The sequence below is a fragment of the Saccostrea echinata genome, unplaced genomic scaffold, assembly GCF_033153115.1.
Source record: "Saccostrea echinata isolate AGI-Se365-2 ecotype Australia unplaced genomic scaffold, CSIRO_AGI_Sech_v1 ptg000054l, whole genome shotgun sequence".
NCBI classification, from domain to species: domain Eukaryota; kingdom Metazoa; phylum Mollusca; class Bivalvia; order Ostreida; family Ostreidae; genus Saccostrea; species Saccostrea echinata.
Window position 1 is genome coordinate 23,286,569 of NW_026889803.1, and position 20,491 is coordinate 23,307,059.

Consider the following 20,491-nt stretch of genomic DNA (forward strand, 5'->3'; position numbering starts at 1 on the left):
GGCCAGAAAAGCTGAAACTTATGTGGAAGCATCCCGGGATAGTGTAGATTCTAAATTGTTCAAATCATGACCCCCGGGGGTAGGGCGGGGCCACAATAGGGAATCCAAGTTTCACATTGAAATATGTAGTAAAAATCTTTAAAAATCTTCTTCTCAAGAACCACTTGGCCAGAAAAGCTGAAACTTATGTGGAAGCATCCCGGGGTAGTGTAGATTCTAATTGTTCAAATCATGACCCCCGGGGGTAGGGCGGGGCCACAATAGGGAATCCAAGTTTTACATTGAAATATGTAGTAAAAATCTTTAAAAATCTTCTTCTCAAGAACCACTTGGCCAGAAAAGCTGAAACTTATGTGGAAGCATCCTGGGGTTGTGTAGATTCCAAATTGTTCAAATTGGCATGAATAATCCACAGTAAACTGAATGTCTGACATGAAATATTGTAGCAGAACATATATGTGGACCCGATCATAAATTTCCTAAATTCACAGTTCATTACTATTCATTTCACAACGATTGATATGGAACATTCACAGAATCTTGGATCTTCACAAAAGAAGAATCAGATGCATTATTTTTCAAAATGCCAATCTGGTGCATCAGAATTGGTACCGTATAAGATTTACATGCATGCTTTTCTTACAAAACCTTGGGCTTTTTGCTTAGTTGAACATCCATTTTTCCGCTTTTAACTATTCAGCATATGAAATTTCAACTGATTCTGTATTTTCATTCGATGATTTGTGACTATTTGCCCATTGTTTAAGGGAGTGTCTGTCATTGCTTTAAGGAGTGACTGAAGTAAAATCTTTCAAGACCTGCACACAATTGAGAAACTGTTTGTTGCAGATTTTAAAAAAATATATATCAGAAATAATCTCCCAATTTCACAAAAATGCTTAAAGAATGGTTGAAGTAAAATCCTTCAAATCCTGTTGCTTTACACAAATGAGAAACTGTTTCTTAAAAACTCTCAAATATAAGAATATATCCAGATTTCACAGTGAAAAACATAAGCTAAAGGTTGCGTTTTGGTGTTCTCGATTAATGACAATGACTAAACACCTGAGTCTGAAGAAGTTGTTGTTATACACCCTGCAAACAAGTTTAGGGGGGTATATTGGAATCACCATATCCATCTGTCTGTCCGTCTGTGCGTCTGTCTGTAGATGAGATTTTGTCTAGACCTGTTCTCGGAGACTATTGCATGGTTTTCTCTGAAAATTCGTACACTTATTATTCACCATATGAAGGTGTGCACCTGGTATTTTCATCATGATTGGGTAATTTTTCTGCATTTTACAGGTGTTTTTTCATTTTTATTATGTGATTTTGTCCAGACCTGTTCTCAGAGACTATTGCATAGATTTGTTTGTAAAGAACTATAATTACATGGTTTCCTTCATATTTTGCCCCCATTATTGTTTAAATTTAAACGCCAATGAACCTAAATGAATTGATATTGTTTGAAAGAATAGAATTTATATTTTTCTTTTATCATTATATTGATATATTAACTCAAGTAATATGCAGGGAATTAAAGGTTTAAAGTACCTTAGTTTACAAGAAAACATCAAAAAGTGGCATTTTTGACACCGTTAGTGGCAATTTTATAGATGTGCAATGCCTTGAACAAGAAAGATATTTGCACGTGTAAAAGATATTTTCAAAGAAAGTCTACATGCAAAAAAATCTTGTTCAAAAAGTCGCACATACTCAACCATTAAAAAAAACTTGATTTAAATTTGCCTTTCTGACTATCATGTGACCTCACAACCATGCACGGAGAGACGACGTTGGCATTTAGACCTATAGTATTGAATATTTATTTGAAGTAGCGTCGTTTATAAATGCTTCATCTATGTATTCCTGAACATTAATCTGTTCTTGATCACAAAGATACAGTCTTATCTTCGAATCGCTTAACACTTTCGTCTGCTGTATAAGAATATACTTCAAAGGAAAGGTATGTACATTATTCATTTAAAAATTATTATATCATTTACAAATACAATCATTGTGTATGTTAAAGTGTCAATTTTTTTCTATTTACAAGCAACTGTTTGTTACAAATATACAGCTAACCATACATGTAAAAATGTCCTACTTTTTCGTAAAAAATAAATATTAATCAAGGAAGTTGGGGGCATTATTATTATTAAAAAAAAATTACTAGAGTAATATATTTCTTTCAATCATGAATACAAATAGGCAACAGAAATAATATATATATTTCAATAATTTAATTTTAATGCATAATTTATTTATTTTAACAAAAATAAAATATATATATAATCATTATGTTATTAGTCAACATTTTATTTTATTGTGTGCTACAAAACAATGAACATGCATCACATTTGAAAATTCCAATAATTCATTAATTCCTTTTTTTTGTTAATTTATTTATTAGCCCCTGTCCTGCAGGTCGTCGATAAAGCGACGACCCGCTAAAACAGCTATCGCTGCCGGTCGTTGATATAGTGCACTGCGCCATGTTTTTCATTCAGTGCCGGTCGTCACTATTTCAACTTTAGACGTGACATTTTCTAGCTAAAATAACCAATGAAATGACGGGAATCCCTTCAGTGCGAGCCTAAATATTAAAAATAGAGTAGTTTACCTTCACTTCTTTGTTTTCATTGGTTGGATTTAGGGAAATACTTTCATATAAATAATACTTGTAAACCAAAACCGCGTCGATTGTAAATGTTGTTGATTCAAAATGGAGGTTGTCGAAGATGTGCTAGATGAAAATGCGATTTTACAGTATGTAGACCCTGAGAACAGAGATTTATTTAGGGAAATATTCATGGACGACGATTCAGATGAGGAATTTTTAGGATTTAATCTAGAAGATCTTGAAAATGATGAAGGCACGGCTGATTTCAAGGAGGACTTCATACAAGGAAACATGGACGTTCGTAACTTACAGTTTCTTGGCGAAAAGAAAATCAACATAGAGATTGATGAACATGCAGAAATGGTGGATTTCTTTAAACTGTATGTAAGGCCGAAACCTCAAACTTCAGTCTAGATTTCACAAATGGTCAAATGTCACTATGGACGACATGAAGAGGTTTATAGCAATGGTTATTGCTATGGGACTAGTCCAGCATCACGATATCCAGGACTACTGGAGCAAGGACGAAATGTTGGAGACCCCTTTCTTTGGGAAAACGATGCCCAAAAACAAATTCCTTCTGATATTGTCTTTGTTTCATTTAAACAACAATGAAAATCAGATACCCCGGGGACAGGATGGATACGATCCGATATTTAAAATCAGAAGGGTCTATGAACACTTCAGGACAAAGTTCAGTGAGTTATATTCCCCTGGAGAAAATATAGCCATTGATGAAGGTATGATAGCTTGGAGAGGGCACCTTTCATTCCGGGTGTACATGCCAGACAAACCAGACAAGTTTGGTGTCAAACTTTTCATGCTGTGCGACTCAAGCAACGGATATTGCTCGCAGCTTGAGCTTTACCACGGAACGTCTGAGAATCCATCGGATAAGGGGAAGATTTATGATTTGGTGATGAGACTGATTAACCCGTACCTTGGTAAAGGTCACAAGTTGTATGTTGATAACTATTACACGTCACCAATTCTATTTCATGATTTGTATCAGCGAAGGACAGGGGCATGTGGAACGTTACGTACCAACAGAAGAGGCGTTCCCGCAGATCTGAAAACAGTAAAGCTGAAAAAAGGAGAAAGTGTGGCAATGACAAATGGAACCCTTCAGCTCTTGAAATGGAAAGACAAAAGGGATGTGCATATGTGTACCACAATACATGATGCCTCATTTGTTGATGTACCTGGACGAGTAGACCGCACGACAGGGGAACCAATTCGAAGACCAGCATGCATCATAGCATATGACAAACACATGGGAGCAGTTGATCGCTGTGACCAGATGATCACTTACCCTGCCTTTAAACGCAGGACACTGAAATGGTGGAAAAAAGTCTTCTTCCATCTCCTAATGATGGCCACCCTGAATGCCTACCTTTTGTACAAGGAACATTGTGCAAAATGGAGGAAAAAACCAGTTTTGCACAGGGTTTTCCAGAGGGAAATTGTGAAGGCTCTTATTGGTGAGACCAGCCATCAACCTATTACAGTAAGGGGAGCTGTAAATCCAAGAGACATGGAACAGCTGACCGGGCGCCACTTCCTTTCCAAGATCAAACAGAAGGAAGGTAACAAGTCTAAGCCTCTAAGGACATGTCCAGTGTGCTCTACCACAACTGGAAAAAGGAAATCTGTTGGAGATGGTCACAAAACTGTACGGTCATCCTATGAATGCAAGATTTGTGATGTGGGACTATGCGTAGATCCTTGTTTTGAATTGTACCATTCCTATAAGGACTACAAACAAGCCTACCAAAGACGTCAGAACCAAAATGTGGAGTCTGATGATTCAGATTAACTATGAATGAATGTGATGAACAGCAGTGATAAGAATTTAATTGTTTGAATAAAAGTACTTGCTTAAATGATGTAAATATTAATGCTTAACATTCAGGACAAAAGTAAAACAAAATGAGTGTTGAGTGCTGTGGAGGTCTTTGTTGAATGTTTTTGGACATTTATATACTTTATTATGTGGTAAGATTTTGGAAATATCAGCATGTTTAATAAAAGAATGAATTTTTGTACAAAAACTAAATCTTATTCAGTCAGAATTAATTAATTAATGGCAATAATTACGGAAATACAATTATTTTTTCAAATTTTGTGACTTTAATCCTTTGTAACTTTTGATTGAAATAATATATCAGAGTTTTTTCTTCACAATATTTTTCTTTGTTTCTTCTTGAATAAAAGTTGCACAGATTGTTATTAGCAAAAATGATAAGAAAACGGTGTAAATTACAATTATCTACAGCTAGTGTAATTTGATAAAAGATTACAAATCAGCCTGGCACAGTCAGCGGTTGGAGCTCATTATCAGCTCGGCAGCCACAGATGCTGTTATCTATAGCATCCCTGGCAGGACAAGGGTTAACTAACTTATAACACATACAGGTCAGGTACCGTTCACAGTAGCTCAGTTGGTAGAGGGCTCACTCTGTGATCGGGAGGTTGTGAGTTCGAATCTCTTGTGAGTCAGAAAAAAATGGGTTGCAGCTGTTCCTTCGCCATGCACTCAGCACTTTGAAGTGAAAATTGCAGGTCCTTCAGATGAGACCTTAAAAACCGAGGCCCTGTGTCACGGCAGATATTGGCACGATAAAGATCCCTCACTGCTCAATGGCCCTGAGTGCCGAGTAAAGGTCAAAATTTGAAGCCCTTCACCAGTATATGATGATGTCTCTATATGAGTGAAAAATTCTCGAATGGGATGTAAAACAACATACAATCAAGCATACAGGTCAGGCATGTAGTATCAGGAAGGACCTGGCTCCCCCCTTACTCCAAACACAATTTTTATTGTTATTTTAACGTGTTAATATCAGGTCTTTCCGGAAGCACTCAATAGAACACATTTAATGATTTATCTCACCCACTGTCAGTTTATTTTTGTTTATTAATTAGAAAAATTATTTATTTTTTATATAGTTGCATATACTGTTTATTAAGGAATAGTTGGATAGACAGAGATGATTGTTCTTTTTCCAGACTCTACTGATAGGGAAGTCTCCCTACATTTCATACGTGTCAGAACGGGGTGGGAGAGGGGGGCGGCTAAGCTCCCCCCTCCCAATTTTTTTGCAAAGGTGGACATAATATAGGCATTGAACATCGGGGCAAAGGGTAAGTAGTAGCGTTTGAAAAAAAAAAATGTCACTGAAAGAAGTTCAGTTGTCATTCTAATTTAGTGCATTTTTTTTACTAAGTTAATTATTTATTGATGTTCTTATTATTTGAATTTTTATTTTTAAAAAATTGCACCATAGACTTCAATGCAATCTTTTTTAAGTACTTAAGTTCTGGATGTAGTAAATCTGAAGAAGATTGAGACAACTGGTTCTTATCTATCAATGGGAAGCTAGGGGAGAAACATGGTGCAAGTAGTACATTACCCAGTCCCCATCTCTAGATGAAAGAGAAAATTTAATAATTACTATGTGATATACCCTCAGACATAGCTGTCCAATCATTAACTCAGAGTAAAAAGAAAACCTATATATCCCTTGTAAGAACCTGATCATACATGTTACAAAGGAAATATCTTTGAAATCTTCTTCTCAAGAACAACTAAGCCATTATTAGTCATATACAGAAGCAACCTTAGGTGTTTGTAGAATCAAGTTTGTTCAAATCATGACCTCCCAGGGATTGGGGCACAACAGAGGGTCAAAGTTTTGCATAAGGATATACAGGAATCATCTTGAAAAAATCTGGTGCTCAAGAAAAGCAAATTAAGCCATGATTAGTCATATTATTATAGGAGCATCCCCAGGTAGTGTAGATTCAAATTTTATGGTTGGCAGGGTGGGGCCACAATGACCAATCAGAGTTTTACATGGGTTGTCCAAAAAAAACATGATTTTGTAAATATTTCATAAACTACCTGACTAAAATTATTCAGTTTTGGCATAATGTTGGGAAATGATATTTTTGTCATTTTGGTTAAATAATATAAGGTTTCAATGCCATATGCATTTATAAATAACATTTTATGTTGAAAAGATAAAATAGTATAGTAGGTTAAAACATTTATTCTAAGTCTAACATTAAAACATTCCACAAATAACTTCCAATACAAAAACATCAAATAACATTGAAATACATATATATACTTTGGCATAAATAGGGGGAGACTCAGCTTCTCATAGTTTTAATCAGTTAAAAACCCTATCCTCAAAACAGCGGAACCAGTCCCAAGAGCCGGAAGAAAGGTACAGATATATGTACCAGCCAACTCGGTGAAACTGGTGTGCTTTGAGATTGAGGTTCAACTTCCAAGACAAAACTCAACTCGGTGTAGCAGCATAGGAGACCAGTCATGTTTGACCGACAAGATCCGGAAGAGCACGTAGTACTCAACTCGGTGTGGTAGACTGAAAGATGGACTGGTTCCAGGCTACAAGAGCTGGAAGAGAATGTCTGGAAGATGATGCTTATAAACTCGGTGTAGCCTCTCTATGAATTTAGTGAGATGTTTCTCTCAGCATGCCGAAATGAAAGCCACTTCATAGTTAGGTAACAAGAGCCGGAATATAAGCTATTTAACACAAGTTACATGATTTTTTGGGGGTTTAAAATTTAATAATTTATATATATGGTAAAATTATTAAATGATGGCCAAAACTCAGGTGAATGTTGTTGCAATCGAAATGAAGCTGAGTGCCCCCAAAAATGCAATATTAATAATACTGAATAGAAATGATATACATGTACATCCTAATATAAAACATAAAAGTTCTTAATGCTGAAAAAAAAAAACGAAATTTGTATGCAATTATCTGACAAAGGTCAACTAAACCTAAAACTGAAAATAAGTGTCAGGTGACAAGGTATTAAACAGTTGTCATTGACTTTTGTGCCTCTCGTAAAACAGTTTCTGGTGTTCTAATGTATCTGCAATAAGCATCAGAAGACCATCTACCTAACACCTTGATTAAATGGTCTTCCATATGGACAGCAGCTGCAGTGGTTGCTGCCCCTATCCTGAATGAGTGTCCATTATATACATCTGAATTGCATCCAATACATTTAAGAGCATGCTTAAGTTCAGAAATAAATTCAGCTCTTGTAAGAGCATTTCCGTCGCTATTTACAAATAATGGTTGCTTGGCTGAAAAGGGCAAGGAACAGCGTGCTTTTAAATATTTACAACATATTGAAAATGGACATATTATGTTGCTTGTGGGGAACAATTTAATTGTAATTCCTTTTCTAAAAGGATCAGTTTTTGAGATCTTAAGATTTAACAATACACAACTTTCTAGAACACTAAGGTCACTAACACATAAGTTTGTTGTGGGGTCAAAAGAATCCTTAATGGTAAATTCCCCACACCTTAAAAAACCAAAAAATGCTATAGTACATACAGTTTCTAACATAAGATTTCTAAAACTTTCTGTTCTACGAAAATATATACAAACTTTTTTCAGTATGTCAAAAGTTATAGGATGTCTTAGCTTACAAGATGGTAACTGCATTCGTTTGACACCATTTAACAATGCTTTAAGTCGAGACAGATTGGTGACATCTGGGTAAGCAATGTTGCTTTCAAGACATATAAATTTAATACCACACAAATACAGCTTAATGGTTGAAAAGCTTAGCTTAAGCCTACTAACACAGTGAGCTACAAAGTATATCAAATAGTCTTCAGTCACTGGGATGTCCGAAGTATATGCACTAGAAATGGCACATGACATCAGTAAAAATTGAACGTACATATGGAACGCAGACCTATAAGTGGATCTTGTGCTTGGTGCTACGGCATTTGTCCATAATTGTTGTACTACGTCTTCGAGCTCCACAAAACACCTTTGGGTGGTGGTACTTTGGTTGCATGCTCTTGGGCACTGGGTACCAGACTGCGAAACTTTGAAATCTGTAAACGTGATAAAGCATCTGCTATAGTATTTTGTTTACCAGGAACATGAATTGAAGAGAATACAAAATTATGTTGAGCAGACACAAGAGTTAATCGTCTCATTAACGGCATAATATGTACAGACTTTGATCTTCCCTTATTTAAGATTGCTACCGTTGCCGAATTGTCACACATAAAAACTATTCTTTGTTTCTTCCACATATGACCCCAGAGAATGGAAGCTACAACAATGGGATATAATTCAAAGAAAGCAATTGATAATTCTGTATCACTATCACATAATTGTTTAACTTCATCTGTCCAAGGCTCGGAGAACCAGTTTCCTTTAAAGAACCCTCCATATCCTACCGTTGCAGAAGCATCTGTATACAGGTTTAGTTCCTCTGATGTAATCTGAGACATACTATAAAATAGATTAATGCCATTCCAATTGCTTAAGAAACTCAGCCACATTTGCATGTCTTCCCTACATTGTTCGTTTATTTTCACATAATGATGCAGTTGTTTAACGGTGGTGGATAGGGCAATAAGATGGGAAACAAAAGACCTTCCTGGGAGGATGACACGGCTGGCGAAGTTCAAATGGCCCAGTAGCTGCAGAAGTTCTCTCTTCGTACAAGATTTGCGTGATTGAAATTTGTGAAGGAATTCTGTTATTCTTTGGAGTTTCTCATTTGGGAATCTGGCTTCCATTAACTGTGAGTCTAAAATGATGCCTAAATACTCTAAGCACGTGGTAGGTCCTTCGGATTTATGCAGAGCCATTGGTATATTCAGAGTTTGAAAGATATGATACAACAAATTCATGTTTGTTTCACCGTCATTTTCAGGATGTTCGAAAGTGATGAAATCATCTAATAGATGTAGAATATATTTGATTCCATAATTGTTATACGCTATCCAGCACACTGCTTGTGAAAGATTGTCAAATATCTTTGGACTTGATCTGCAACCAAATGATAATTTTGTATAGTAATAATATTGTGATCTCCATTTGAAACAAAACATATGCCACTGTTCGGGTAGAACCGGGACAAGTTTAAAGGCATCGGAAATGTCTGTTTTGCACATAGTGGTCCCACGTCCTAGAGTCTGAATAATTCGTATGGCGTCATCTATTTTAACATAAGACAGAGAACAGTTTTCTTTATCTATCATGGAATTGACACTGGCATGATGCTCGTTATCATGAGGGGATGATAAGTCCATGATAAGCCTTGGTTTCCCTGAATATTTCCCAATTGCCACGCCTATTGGGCTTACTCTGTATTTTGGGAATGGAAGTGACTCTAGTGGACCTACCACGAAACCTTTTTCCACTTCTGTCTTCACTAATTTATCTACTATTTCTGGCTGATTTCTAGCTGACAGAAGATTTCTACATTCTAAGGTTTCTGAATCAGCATCTGCATTAGAAATCATAGTATCAAAGCCATAAGTAAAACCATCACACAAATATTTCGCAAATTCTTTGTCAGGATGATGGAAAAGTTCATGTGTTAAAACTTTAATGTTTACAGGCGTTGTTAGGAGATCATCTGTCATCACTGTCCTGTTTTCTAGTCACTTTTTTCCAACCTTAGGCTGGACTCTGGAAACATTCTTACATAATGAGGATCCATGGTCCTTAGAATGGCATGTTGTGCACAGATGTTCAAACTGGCAATTCTGTCTTTTACATTTGTTTTCATTAAAGTTATTACACACTTCTTTCCCATCTATTATGGTCCTTGGTCGTCCATATCTGTCCCTTGATGATGACTTCGGGTTTTGTGACGAAGATGAAGTAATCACTGGAATTCTACTTTCAGATATTTTTGGGCAGAAAGCAGACATGTGTAAGGTTGATGAACATGTATTACAGGTATTGGCTTGAGTATTTCCCATCACCATCATCATAAGATTCAAGTCCTTAACTGACCAATCCACCTTAACATTATGGTCTCTTAGTGCTGTGGCTGCTCTGGCAGAAAACTGGCAATGGTAATCATAGAACTTTTGACCATAAACGTTATGAATATCCACTATGTTAGCCTCGTACCTGTCCAGTTCAACTTGCCTTTCAGGGTACTTTTGACACAAGACTCTCTTGTATCGTCCGAATGCAGTAATAATTTCGGCTATAGTCAATTGTTTATGGAGTCGAGGATCCTCATATTTTAACAAGTTTATTGTGATATTCTTCGTCTTTTCTGTCTCATATTTGGGTATTAGCAATTCTGCTAAATTCACGTCTTTCCCCTCCCATATCTTCTTTCTGAGTTTATCCCCGACAATGTCTAAATGCGTTAGGTTTTCAGAGGGGACACCGAATTCTGTCTGAGGTAATCTATACCCACCTGTATTCCGAGTTGCTGGGACAGTCTGGCTCCTCATGGCCGCATACGCCGTGTCCAGTGAATTACCCGTGTCATTGTTGCTATTTCCTGTATTTCCCGTCTTATCTGACATCAGTCGGAGCACTGTCTGTTGTAGACCCATAACAGTTTGTTGCATTGTGTTCATAGTATTCAGCATACCGCTGATTACTTGATTATTTACACTGGCGGCCATGTTGGAATTGTTACGCAAGGATTCCGAGCCCGAATTCATATGCGTTTGAGCACGTTGGACGGTCTGGTCGGTAAACTCGGTATGTGTAGATGTTCCGATATTGGAAGTTTGTTCAGACTGGGACACAATGGGTGTTTCTGTCGAGGAATTAGGAAGCTCATCAGGATGACTATTTTGGGACGAGTTATTTTCCCGCCGTTCTCTCACCGTTGGGGTTCTGTTTACATTTTCCAAGTAGAGTTTTCTAAGAGTCGCCTTTCCAATATTAGCAGGGACACGAATGTTTAATTTTAGAAGTTCTTCCTGAAACTGTGTAGTTGTCCAGTTGTTTACGTTAGTAGCGTCCCATCGACTTGACATATTTTGTAATGGACGCTGGCGAGTGCGCGGTCTTGAATTACCATCCGCCATCGTGAGATAACTGTCTCTGATTTCCAAACTACGATTACAGTTTATAAATCACGGAAACATACAACATATGTATTAAAATTGTTCACATATCTCACCTAATTCTGTACACGCAATGCACAGTCACAATTAGAATTTTAAGACCGTGGAAACGGGCAATAAATATTAGACTTCTGTTTACAATCCACTCTGCCACTGAATCTAGTTTATAAATAACAGCCAATCAGAATCGTTGAACAAATTAAACGTAACTATCAGAACCTAACCTGGTAGATGTTAAAGTTACGGTATTCTTTTCAACATAAACTTAACTTATTCTCATAAGCCTTAATTAAAGGGTGTTAAATATCGGTGGTCGGTACACGACAATTTCTTGACTTTCAAAAATAGCATTGACAGTAATGTTTTCTTTATTACCGGGCTATATGGAAATATAATGTGCTAAAAATTATATCCTTTTATATATAATCAGGAGTACTCGTGTGTAAAAGATCAATACTCTAACAATACTCTAACATCATAAATAACAAAAATATGACATTATATGCACAAACACTATTAATTAAATACTGCCATAAATGGCAATGACAAGTGATAATGCGACACACCAAATCATCACTCTGTGTTGTGTAGGGCTGGGACGATACAGCCTTTTCTATATCGATACGTATCATGATATTTGAGCCATGATACGTTATGTATCAAGATATGTTGAATTGGTTATAAATGTTTTTGTAGTGAAATGAACAAAACATTTCTTCACAAATAAGAATAATTTATTCAAAGAAGTTGTATATCTGTTGTAAAACAAAATCATTTTACCCAAGTGGTATTAGTTATTATGTATTTCATATTTATATTTAGCATATCTATTTTATATATTAAACCCAAAATGTTAAGAAAACGGAGAAAAACACAAGTCAGAATCAGTGTTCGAAATTCAGAATTATTTTCTATGGGTTCAAAGGACCCACAGATAAAGGGACTACACGAGTCCTTTCAGGGCAGCGTAGGCCAAAAAATAATACAGTACAATTCGTTTATTATCATAGTTTATTTGTCAGGCCAAAACTTTATAATAAGCGACTTTTATAATAACCATAGTCGGCTGATATTCAGGTCGGACGGCTGACGATACGACGTTTGTGTAAATTATTGGATGTATTATACATCTTACGTTACATTTAATTTCGATTTTTTAGGTTTATTTGAAATACAAGTTAACTGACATATCATTTCACAATATTTACTTACTGTTTCAACTTTTTATTATAAATAAATTCACTTAAATAAAGCTTAATACTCTTCAAACTCAATCTTCTAGATCCCTTGGCATCCATCTTGTTTATTTTGATCTACTTTCATTTTCAATTTATGGTCAATTCAAATTACCAATGTTTCGTTTCGTTTCGTTTTTTTTTTTTTGGTCACATATTAAATAAATTAACACAGCAACAAAGCATGTATTCAAATTGTTTCTTTTATTCATCCAAAGTAGACATAAAAAAATTACCTATTTACACTTAATGTCGCCGTATAATTAAAATTAATTGATACACTGATGAGCATATGCATTCAAAGCCGCTTGGACAGACTGGTGAAAGAGTTAATTTCACTTCATTATTTCTTAATTAATCGGGTAGTTTTGTAAATGTAATTAACTATGAACATTGATCCAGACACCAAGCGTAAGAAAGCTTGGGTTAATATTGACACTAAATTTAGTTTCAACACATTTGGTAAAACGTATTTATTACGAACGTACAATTCAGGATTAACTTAAGAAGAAAATAAGTTATGAAAAAAAAGAGTCCCTGTTATCCTGTCATGTACTTCATGAAATAAATAGACTCCCTGCCAATCGCTCAGGTAAGTGCACTGAAGTGTGAATAATCTCCCCAGTCTTTCACTATCGGCAAATTTCAAAGTGAAAATCAAGCCATTGTGTATAGACAAGCGACAGTGCATGAACCACAGGTGTAGATAGGTGTCATCTTTTGTTTTGTTGATTGTCCCAAGAGTGAAAAAAATATTACGGACGGAAATTTTCTATTATAGTAAGCGAAGTGTATACTTTTACCTATGATAATAACAGACGAAATTTATAATGAATTATTAAGAAATGGTTTTGTGTTTCAGATATCTATGATAAAAAAAGAAGTATGATATAAAACCGGTATGATAAAAAACGAATTGTACTGTACCATTAAATATTTTGGGAAAATAAACTTTTACGTTATCGATGATCTTGGTAAGTTTATCGCTTCATATGAAATATGTCAATTTAATAAAGGGTATCTACAATTCGCAAGTATTAACAATTTGAAACGGTGAGATATTAATCGTCACACTGTTTTACTTGGTCATATATAACATTTAATGAGTTTGACATGTGTTTATATTACTGTATACATACTTTTCCTCGGAATTATAATTTCTGTTTTAAAATCCGCGGGTAAAAAATTACGCAGTTTCATAGATTGCCACAATATGTTGATAAAATGTAACCGCATACATATAACGTAACTTTATTCTATACAGAAAAGAAATCAGATTTTCAGTATTTATTTAAAATACACATGAAAAGAAGAATTTATACGATCTTGATAAAAATAAGAAGTTTTACCCATCATAAGTCCAATTTGTTTTAAAGATGGTCATTAGATGCTCAGTGGTTAATTTTTTAATACATGCATATCCAATTAAACATGTTAAAATGCAGGAAATATATAAAAGTTAATGTAAATACATAAACCAAATTAATATACCTTAACTTTAATCGCAACTTCTTAAGCCTTTCCAACAAGCGGTAAAGAAAAACAACGGTGTATTTTTCCAAGCTCGCCGGAAAGGTCTGAGAAGATGTGATTGACGTTAACTTATTTCCCAGCAAATCATCGTCGGCCCAAAATTATTTCAAGGACCCATTTAGTCATACTATTCGTGAGTCCTTCAGTTTGTACGTCGGCGCAGGACCGACGGGCCGACGCTAATTTCGAACACTGGTCAGAATTGTTTTTGCGATATTTCGATATTTCTTCATGCTTATCGATATGCATATCATCCTCACATTGAATTGATATTATCGATATCTCGATATATCATCCCTGCCCTAGTGTTGTGTGGAGCAGGGTTTGACTCCTGTTCATACAGAAAAAGAGCTGGGAATGAGGGAACGACACAAATGCATGTATTGATAAAAGGTTAAACATAGTATAACAAAAATGACGACAAACTGAAAAGGCTATAGAGCTGGACGTCATACTTGGAGACCACCACTTAGTGTTTTAGCAGTTAGGTTTATGATCGGGGTTGAGAAATTGTCTATTAAAAGAATTTATTCCTTGATTTATTCTTAACTGCAGTACATGTGTAATGGATAACTCAGTTACTAAAAGAAAAGAAAATGCAGTATCGAATTTATGCTTTGAACGAATATTTAAAGATGCACAATTTCTGAACAAATTTTTAAGAAATTTATTTATTTATAGAGATTTTTTACTGAAGTATCTGTGAATTATTCACAAAATGTTGATTTTAATGCATGCCAATTTTTAACTTTATAATATAAATGAAACAAAACATATTGAAAATGTTCATGTTTTTCTGGGACAACCCTTGTACATAGGAATACATAGGAAGAAAATCTTTAAAATTCTTCTGTTTAAGAACAGCAAAGCCATGATTAGTAATATTGATATAGAAGCATCCTGGGGTAGTGTAAATTTAAGTCCCCCCCTTCCCCCCTTAAAACTTTTCAAAATACCGAACTGATTTCTGCTTCTTCCTAGCCAGTGTACTCAGGTGAGCTATGTGGCCATGGGTCTGTTGTTTTTTCTTTTTGGCCTGTCAATTTTTTTTTTTTCAGGTTTGAAATTTTTTTTCTCTTTCAATTAGCCCCCCCCCCCCCCCCCCCACTATCAATTTGCTTCTGACGCCTATGCATTCATTTGAGTGTTAATGAAAAAGGGTGTGTGTCATGGACACCTTTGTAACACAGTCAAGATTGTTTCACTGCTTATTGGAAAAGCCCGAGAAGTTGCGATTAGAAATATTCATTGACCACCACCCCATCGTAGTTAAGTTTTTCCATGGTTACACATTCTAATTTGTGTCCATGTGGTGCAGTAGTTAGAGCATTTGCTAAAAAAAAAATTGCAGGGTAAATAGATCCTTATGTCGCATGTTCGAATCTCACTGCGGAATTGGAAACGGATGAGACCGTAGAAACTGAGTACCCGTGTCATAGTAGGTGCTGGCACAAAATAGAACCCTCATTGCTAAGTGCCAAGTACTAAATTTTTAGCCCTCCAACGACAACTGGTGGCACCTCAATATGAATGAAAAATTATTGAAAGGGACAATAAACATCTGTTTATTGAATTTGTATATCTCTTATCTCTTGAATTGTCAGTTACTAGTATTTGTATTCTATTGTATTTGCATTTTTTTCTTCTACATTTTTTTATGTTTAATTTATTAAAGTCATAATTGCAATCAGGTCTTTCTTTTTTTTTTTTTAATAAAAATATTGTACGAAATACTTACATGATCACCCGATACCTGGCGCAATCACAGATTCAAAATTTCCTATAAAAATCAGGGATTGAAATTAACTTTTTTGAGCACTAGCAAATTTTAGCTAGTGGATTTTTTTTTTTTACTAGCAATATTGAACTTCACTAGCATTTTTTCCTTCACATAGTACTGTAATTAACATAGGAATTATTTGAATAATTTCATAGAAAACTTATTTACACCTTGTGAGTTAATTTACGTCATTTTATACAAGATGAAATCTGAATGGATACAGGGGTGTGCAATTAAAAAAATCAAGACTAGCCCACATGTGCTGTTCATGTATTACATGGGTAATTTTAATTTCTACTAGCTTGAGGGGCTACCTCTGTGCATAAAATCACTAGCCCAATCCCCCAAAATGGTAGCCCCAGGCATGAGGCAATGCTAATTGCACATCCCTGGAATTAACTGGAAAAAAATCCGAAAAAGTTTGGGTTTTTTTAACTCGCAAAAGTTGGCGACCACAGGTCGCTTTCATCTCGCAATTTCTGTTTTTAATTCGCATTTAGCGATTATTTCCCGTTAATTTCGACCCATCAAAAATGGGTAGTTCAACAAAAGAAAGGTGAAATTATTATCTTTTATACAAGTTTTGTTGTATCAGATTCTTTATTTTGTCTTCTTTTTTCCAGATGGCAAAAAGGAGTTAAGAGCTTATGCCATCGACGATGCAGCTGAACACGAGGCAATATGCCAGGCAAACAATTCAAACAATATGTTAAACAAGAGATTGTTTAGGCACTGAAATTTGTACATCTCCAGCACAACCAGACTGGTCAACCCAAGACAAAGTTGGTTTTCTCAACCATTTAACCAAGATAACACTCAGTAGCCCAAAGTCTATTTCTCTGAAAAATCGTCTACTCCTAAATTGTACTGGTGCTCAAGAAGTGTCACACATGCCTGAGGGACATGCCAATTGTTGTTATCTAGCTCTGTTAGCTTCTGAGAACCAATTCACTCTTACTTGTATAACAAAAGAACAATTTAAAGATATAATAAATTCTTTGCTACCCATCATTCGAAAGTGAGATCTGTAAGAACTCTAAATGAAAATATGCACTAGTCTTTAAAAAGTGTTCTGTGTATTAGAGGCAAAATACATATTACAAAAAATATATGTATTTAAAATGACTTTTTGTTTGACTTCTTATTTCTGCACCATTCATGGTAGCTCAGTCGGTAGGGCGCTCGCTTTGTGATCGGGAGGTCGTGAGTTCGAATCTCGGCCGCGACTGACCTAAGTCGATAAAAAATGGGTAGCAACTGTTCTTCGCCATGCGCTCGGCACTTTGAAGTGAAAGTTGCGGGTCCTTCGGATGAGACCTTAAAAACTGAGGCCCTGTGTCATGGCAGGCGTTGGCACGATAAAGATCCCTCACTGCTCAATGGCCCTGAGTGCCGAGTAAAGGTCAAAATTTGAAGCCCTTCACCAGTATATGATGATGTCTCTATATGAGTGAAAAATTCTCGAATGGGATGTAAAACAACATACAATCAAGCATACAGGTCAGGCATGTAGTATCAGGAAGGACCTGGCTCCCCCCTTACTCCAAACACAATTTTTATTGTTATTTTAACGTGTTAATATCAGGTCTTTCCGGAAGCGCTCAATAGAACACATTTAATGATTTATCTCACCCACTGTCAGTTTATTTTTGTTTATTATTATTTATTTTTTATATAGTTGCATATACTGTTTATTAAGGAATAGTTGGATAGACAGAGATGATTGTTCTTTTTCCAGACTGTCTGGTGACGTCTCTATATGAGTGAAAAATTCTGGAATGGGACGTAAAACAATATACAATCAATCAATCAATCTTATTTCTGCACCTCAAATATGATCATACTATGCACAATATTAATGATGTTCATTTTGCAATATAATGCTGAATGATAGTCTTATTGAATTCTTCTTTAAATGATAACATATATAAACCAATAAATTGCATTTCTTATATTTTTTTCTGCCAGTGACTTGATTTTTTTAGTAGACCATGGCTTATTTTCATGAGCCACCTTCACCTTTATTGAAGCATGGGAATTCATCCAATTTTTTTTATTATAAAGTTATGAATTCAACACAAATTAGTCAATGTTTTTGCCAGTGACATTGAATTTGACGTTGAATTAAAGTTAGAGCTTAATTCAGGTCATAAATCCTATGTATATGTACATGTAAATGTAGAATACCTTATAGGCTTCTAATTTTCCTCAGTTACAAAGTTATTGTCGGAAATGGCTGCATTGACTGACAGACTAATGGTCAAACAGACTAGTTGATTCCTGTAATGACCCCCCCCCCTTCCCCTCAAAAAATAGTTTTCATTAAAATATTTAAATGTGTTTTTCATTTTACTGAAATGTAAAGTTTAACAAAAAATCGGAATGAAGAGAAAAGAGACTGTATCAAAATTAACGATTGTTTTTATGACAGTAAAAGTTTGGTTAAATGACAATAATAGCTAGATTTTCAGGTCTGAAGGTATCGTTTTTTAGGTCACTTGAGTCACTCAGGTGACCTATTGCTATCTGTTTTCGTCCGTCGTCGTCCGTCGTGCGTTAACTTTTGAACATTTTTAACTTCTTCTCTAGAACCGCTCAACCAATTTCAACCAAATTTGGTATATAGCATCTATGGGTGAAGGGGAACAAAAATTGTGAATTTCATGGTCCCTGCCCCCCTGGGGCCTGAGGGGTGGGGCTAAAACCACCAAAAATAATGCAATCTTTAAAAATCTTCTTCTTTACTCCTGGACATCAAGCAGTCAAACTGTTGGCATCATTGTAATAAGCATGGAGCCCTCTACCAAAATTGTGAAATTCATGGCCCCAGGGTCAGGGCTTCTGGCCCCAGGGTGGGGCTATATAGATCATATAGTGAAAGTGCATTATTTCTTTGAAAATCTTCTTCTCTGCTCCTGGGTATTAAATAAAGTTACTAAGTACATAGTTATGATGAGCAAGAGTGCCTCTTCCAAAATTGTGAATTTCATGGCCCCAGGGTCAGGGGTTCTGGTGTTAGGGCGGGGCTCTATTGATTATATAGTGAAAATGCATTATTTCTTTGAAAATCTTCTTCTCTGCTCCTGGGTATTAAATAAAGGAACTAAGTACATAGTTATGATGAGCAAGAGTGCCTTTTCCGAAATTGTGAAATTCATGGCCCCAGGGTCAGGGGTTCTGGTGTTAGGGCGGGGCTCTATAGATTATATAGCGAAAAAGCATTAATTCTTTGAAAATCTTCTTCTTTGCTCCTGGGTATTAAATAAAGTAACTAAGTACATAGTTATGATGAGCAAAAGTGCCTTTTCAAAAATTTTGAAATTCATGGCCCCAGGGTCAGGGGTTCTGGTGTTAGGGCGGGGCTCTATAGATTATATAGTGAAAAAGCATTAATTCTTTGAAAATCTTCTTCTTTGCTCCTGGGTATTAAATAAAGTAACTAAGTACATAGTTATGATGAGCAAAAGTGCCTTTTCAAACATTGTGAATTTCATGGCCCCAGGGTCAGGGGTTCTGGTGTTAGGGCGGGGCTCTATCGACTATATGGTGAAAATGCATTAATTCTTTGAAAATCTTCTCCTGTGCTCCTGGGCATTAAGGTGATAAACTAAGTACATAGTTATGATGAGGAGTTAGGCTTCTTCCAGGATTGTGAAACCCATGGCCCCTGGGACAGGGGTTCTGGTGTTAGGGCGGGTTCTATTGATTATATAGTGAAAATGCTTTAATTCTTTGAAAATCTTCTTCTCTGCTCCTGGGTATTATTTAAACAAACTAAGTACATGGTTATGATGCATAAGGATGCCTTTTCAAAAATTGTGAATTTCTTGGCCCCAGGGTCAGGGGTTCTGGTGTTAGGGCGGGGCTCTATTGATTATATTGTGAAAATGCATTGGTTCTTTGAAAATCTTCTTCTCTGCTACTGGAGATTATTATAACAAACTAAGTGCATGGTTATGATGCATAAGGATGCCTTTTCAAAAATTGTGAATTTCATGGCCCCAGGGTCAGGGGTTCTGGTGTTAGGGCGGGGCTCTATAGATTACATAGTGAAAATGCATTGATTCTTTGAAAATCTTCTTCTCTGCTACTGGAGATTATATAAACAAACTAAGTGCATGATTATGATAGACAAGGATGCCTCTTCCAAAATTTTTAAATATATGGCCTCAGTTTTTGGGGTTCTTGAAGGGGGGGGGGGGGCTCTATTGATTATATAGTGAAAAAGCATTAATTCCATTAACCATTTAACCACCTTCTTTGAAAAACCCTGAGCCAGGGGTTTCTGTCCCTTTTGGACATTTTTAGTTTAAAATGTAGGCTGTCATCTGTGTTGTTGCATTGTAAAGTGAATAAATTGTCAAGAATTTAATGACGACATACCTAATTCATTTCTGCAATAGATTTTTTATTCA

General features: G+C 35.8%; 2 protein-coding genes across 2 annotated transcripts in view; one reads left to right on the forward strand and one right to left on the reverse strand.

Annotated features, from left to right (window-relative positions):
- The window catches only part of LOC133206146 (probable ATP-dependent RNA helicase DHX37), a 725,850-nt gene that overhangs the window by 196,944 nt on the left and 508,415 nt on the right, over nt 1-20,491 (forward strand). The window lies entirely within an intron of this gene.
- Nucleotides 8,430-10,139, reverse strand: LOC133171907 (uncharacterized). Its single transcript, XM_061306702.1, has one exon. It carries the CDS (start codon nt 10,068-10,070, stop codon nt 8,430-8,432), a length of 1,641 nt encoding a protein of 546 aa, XP_061162686.1. The 5' UTR covers nt 10,071-10,139.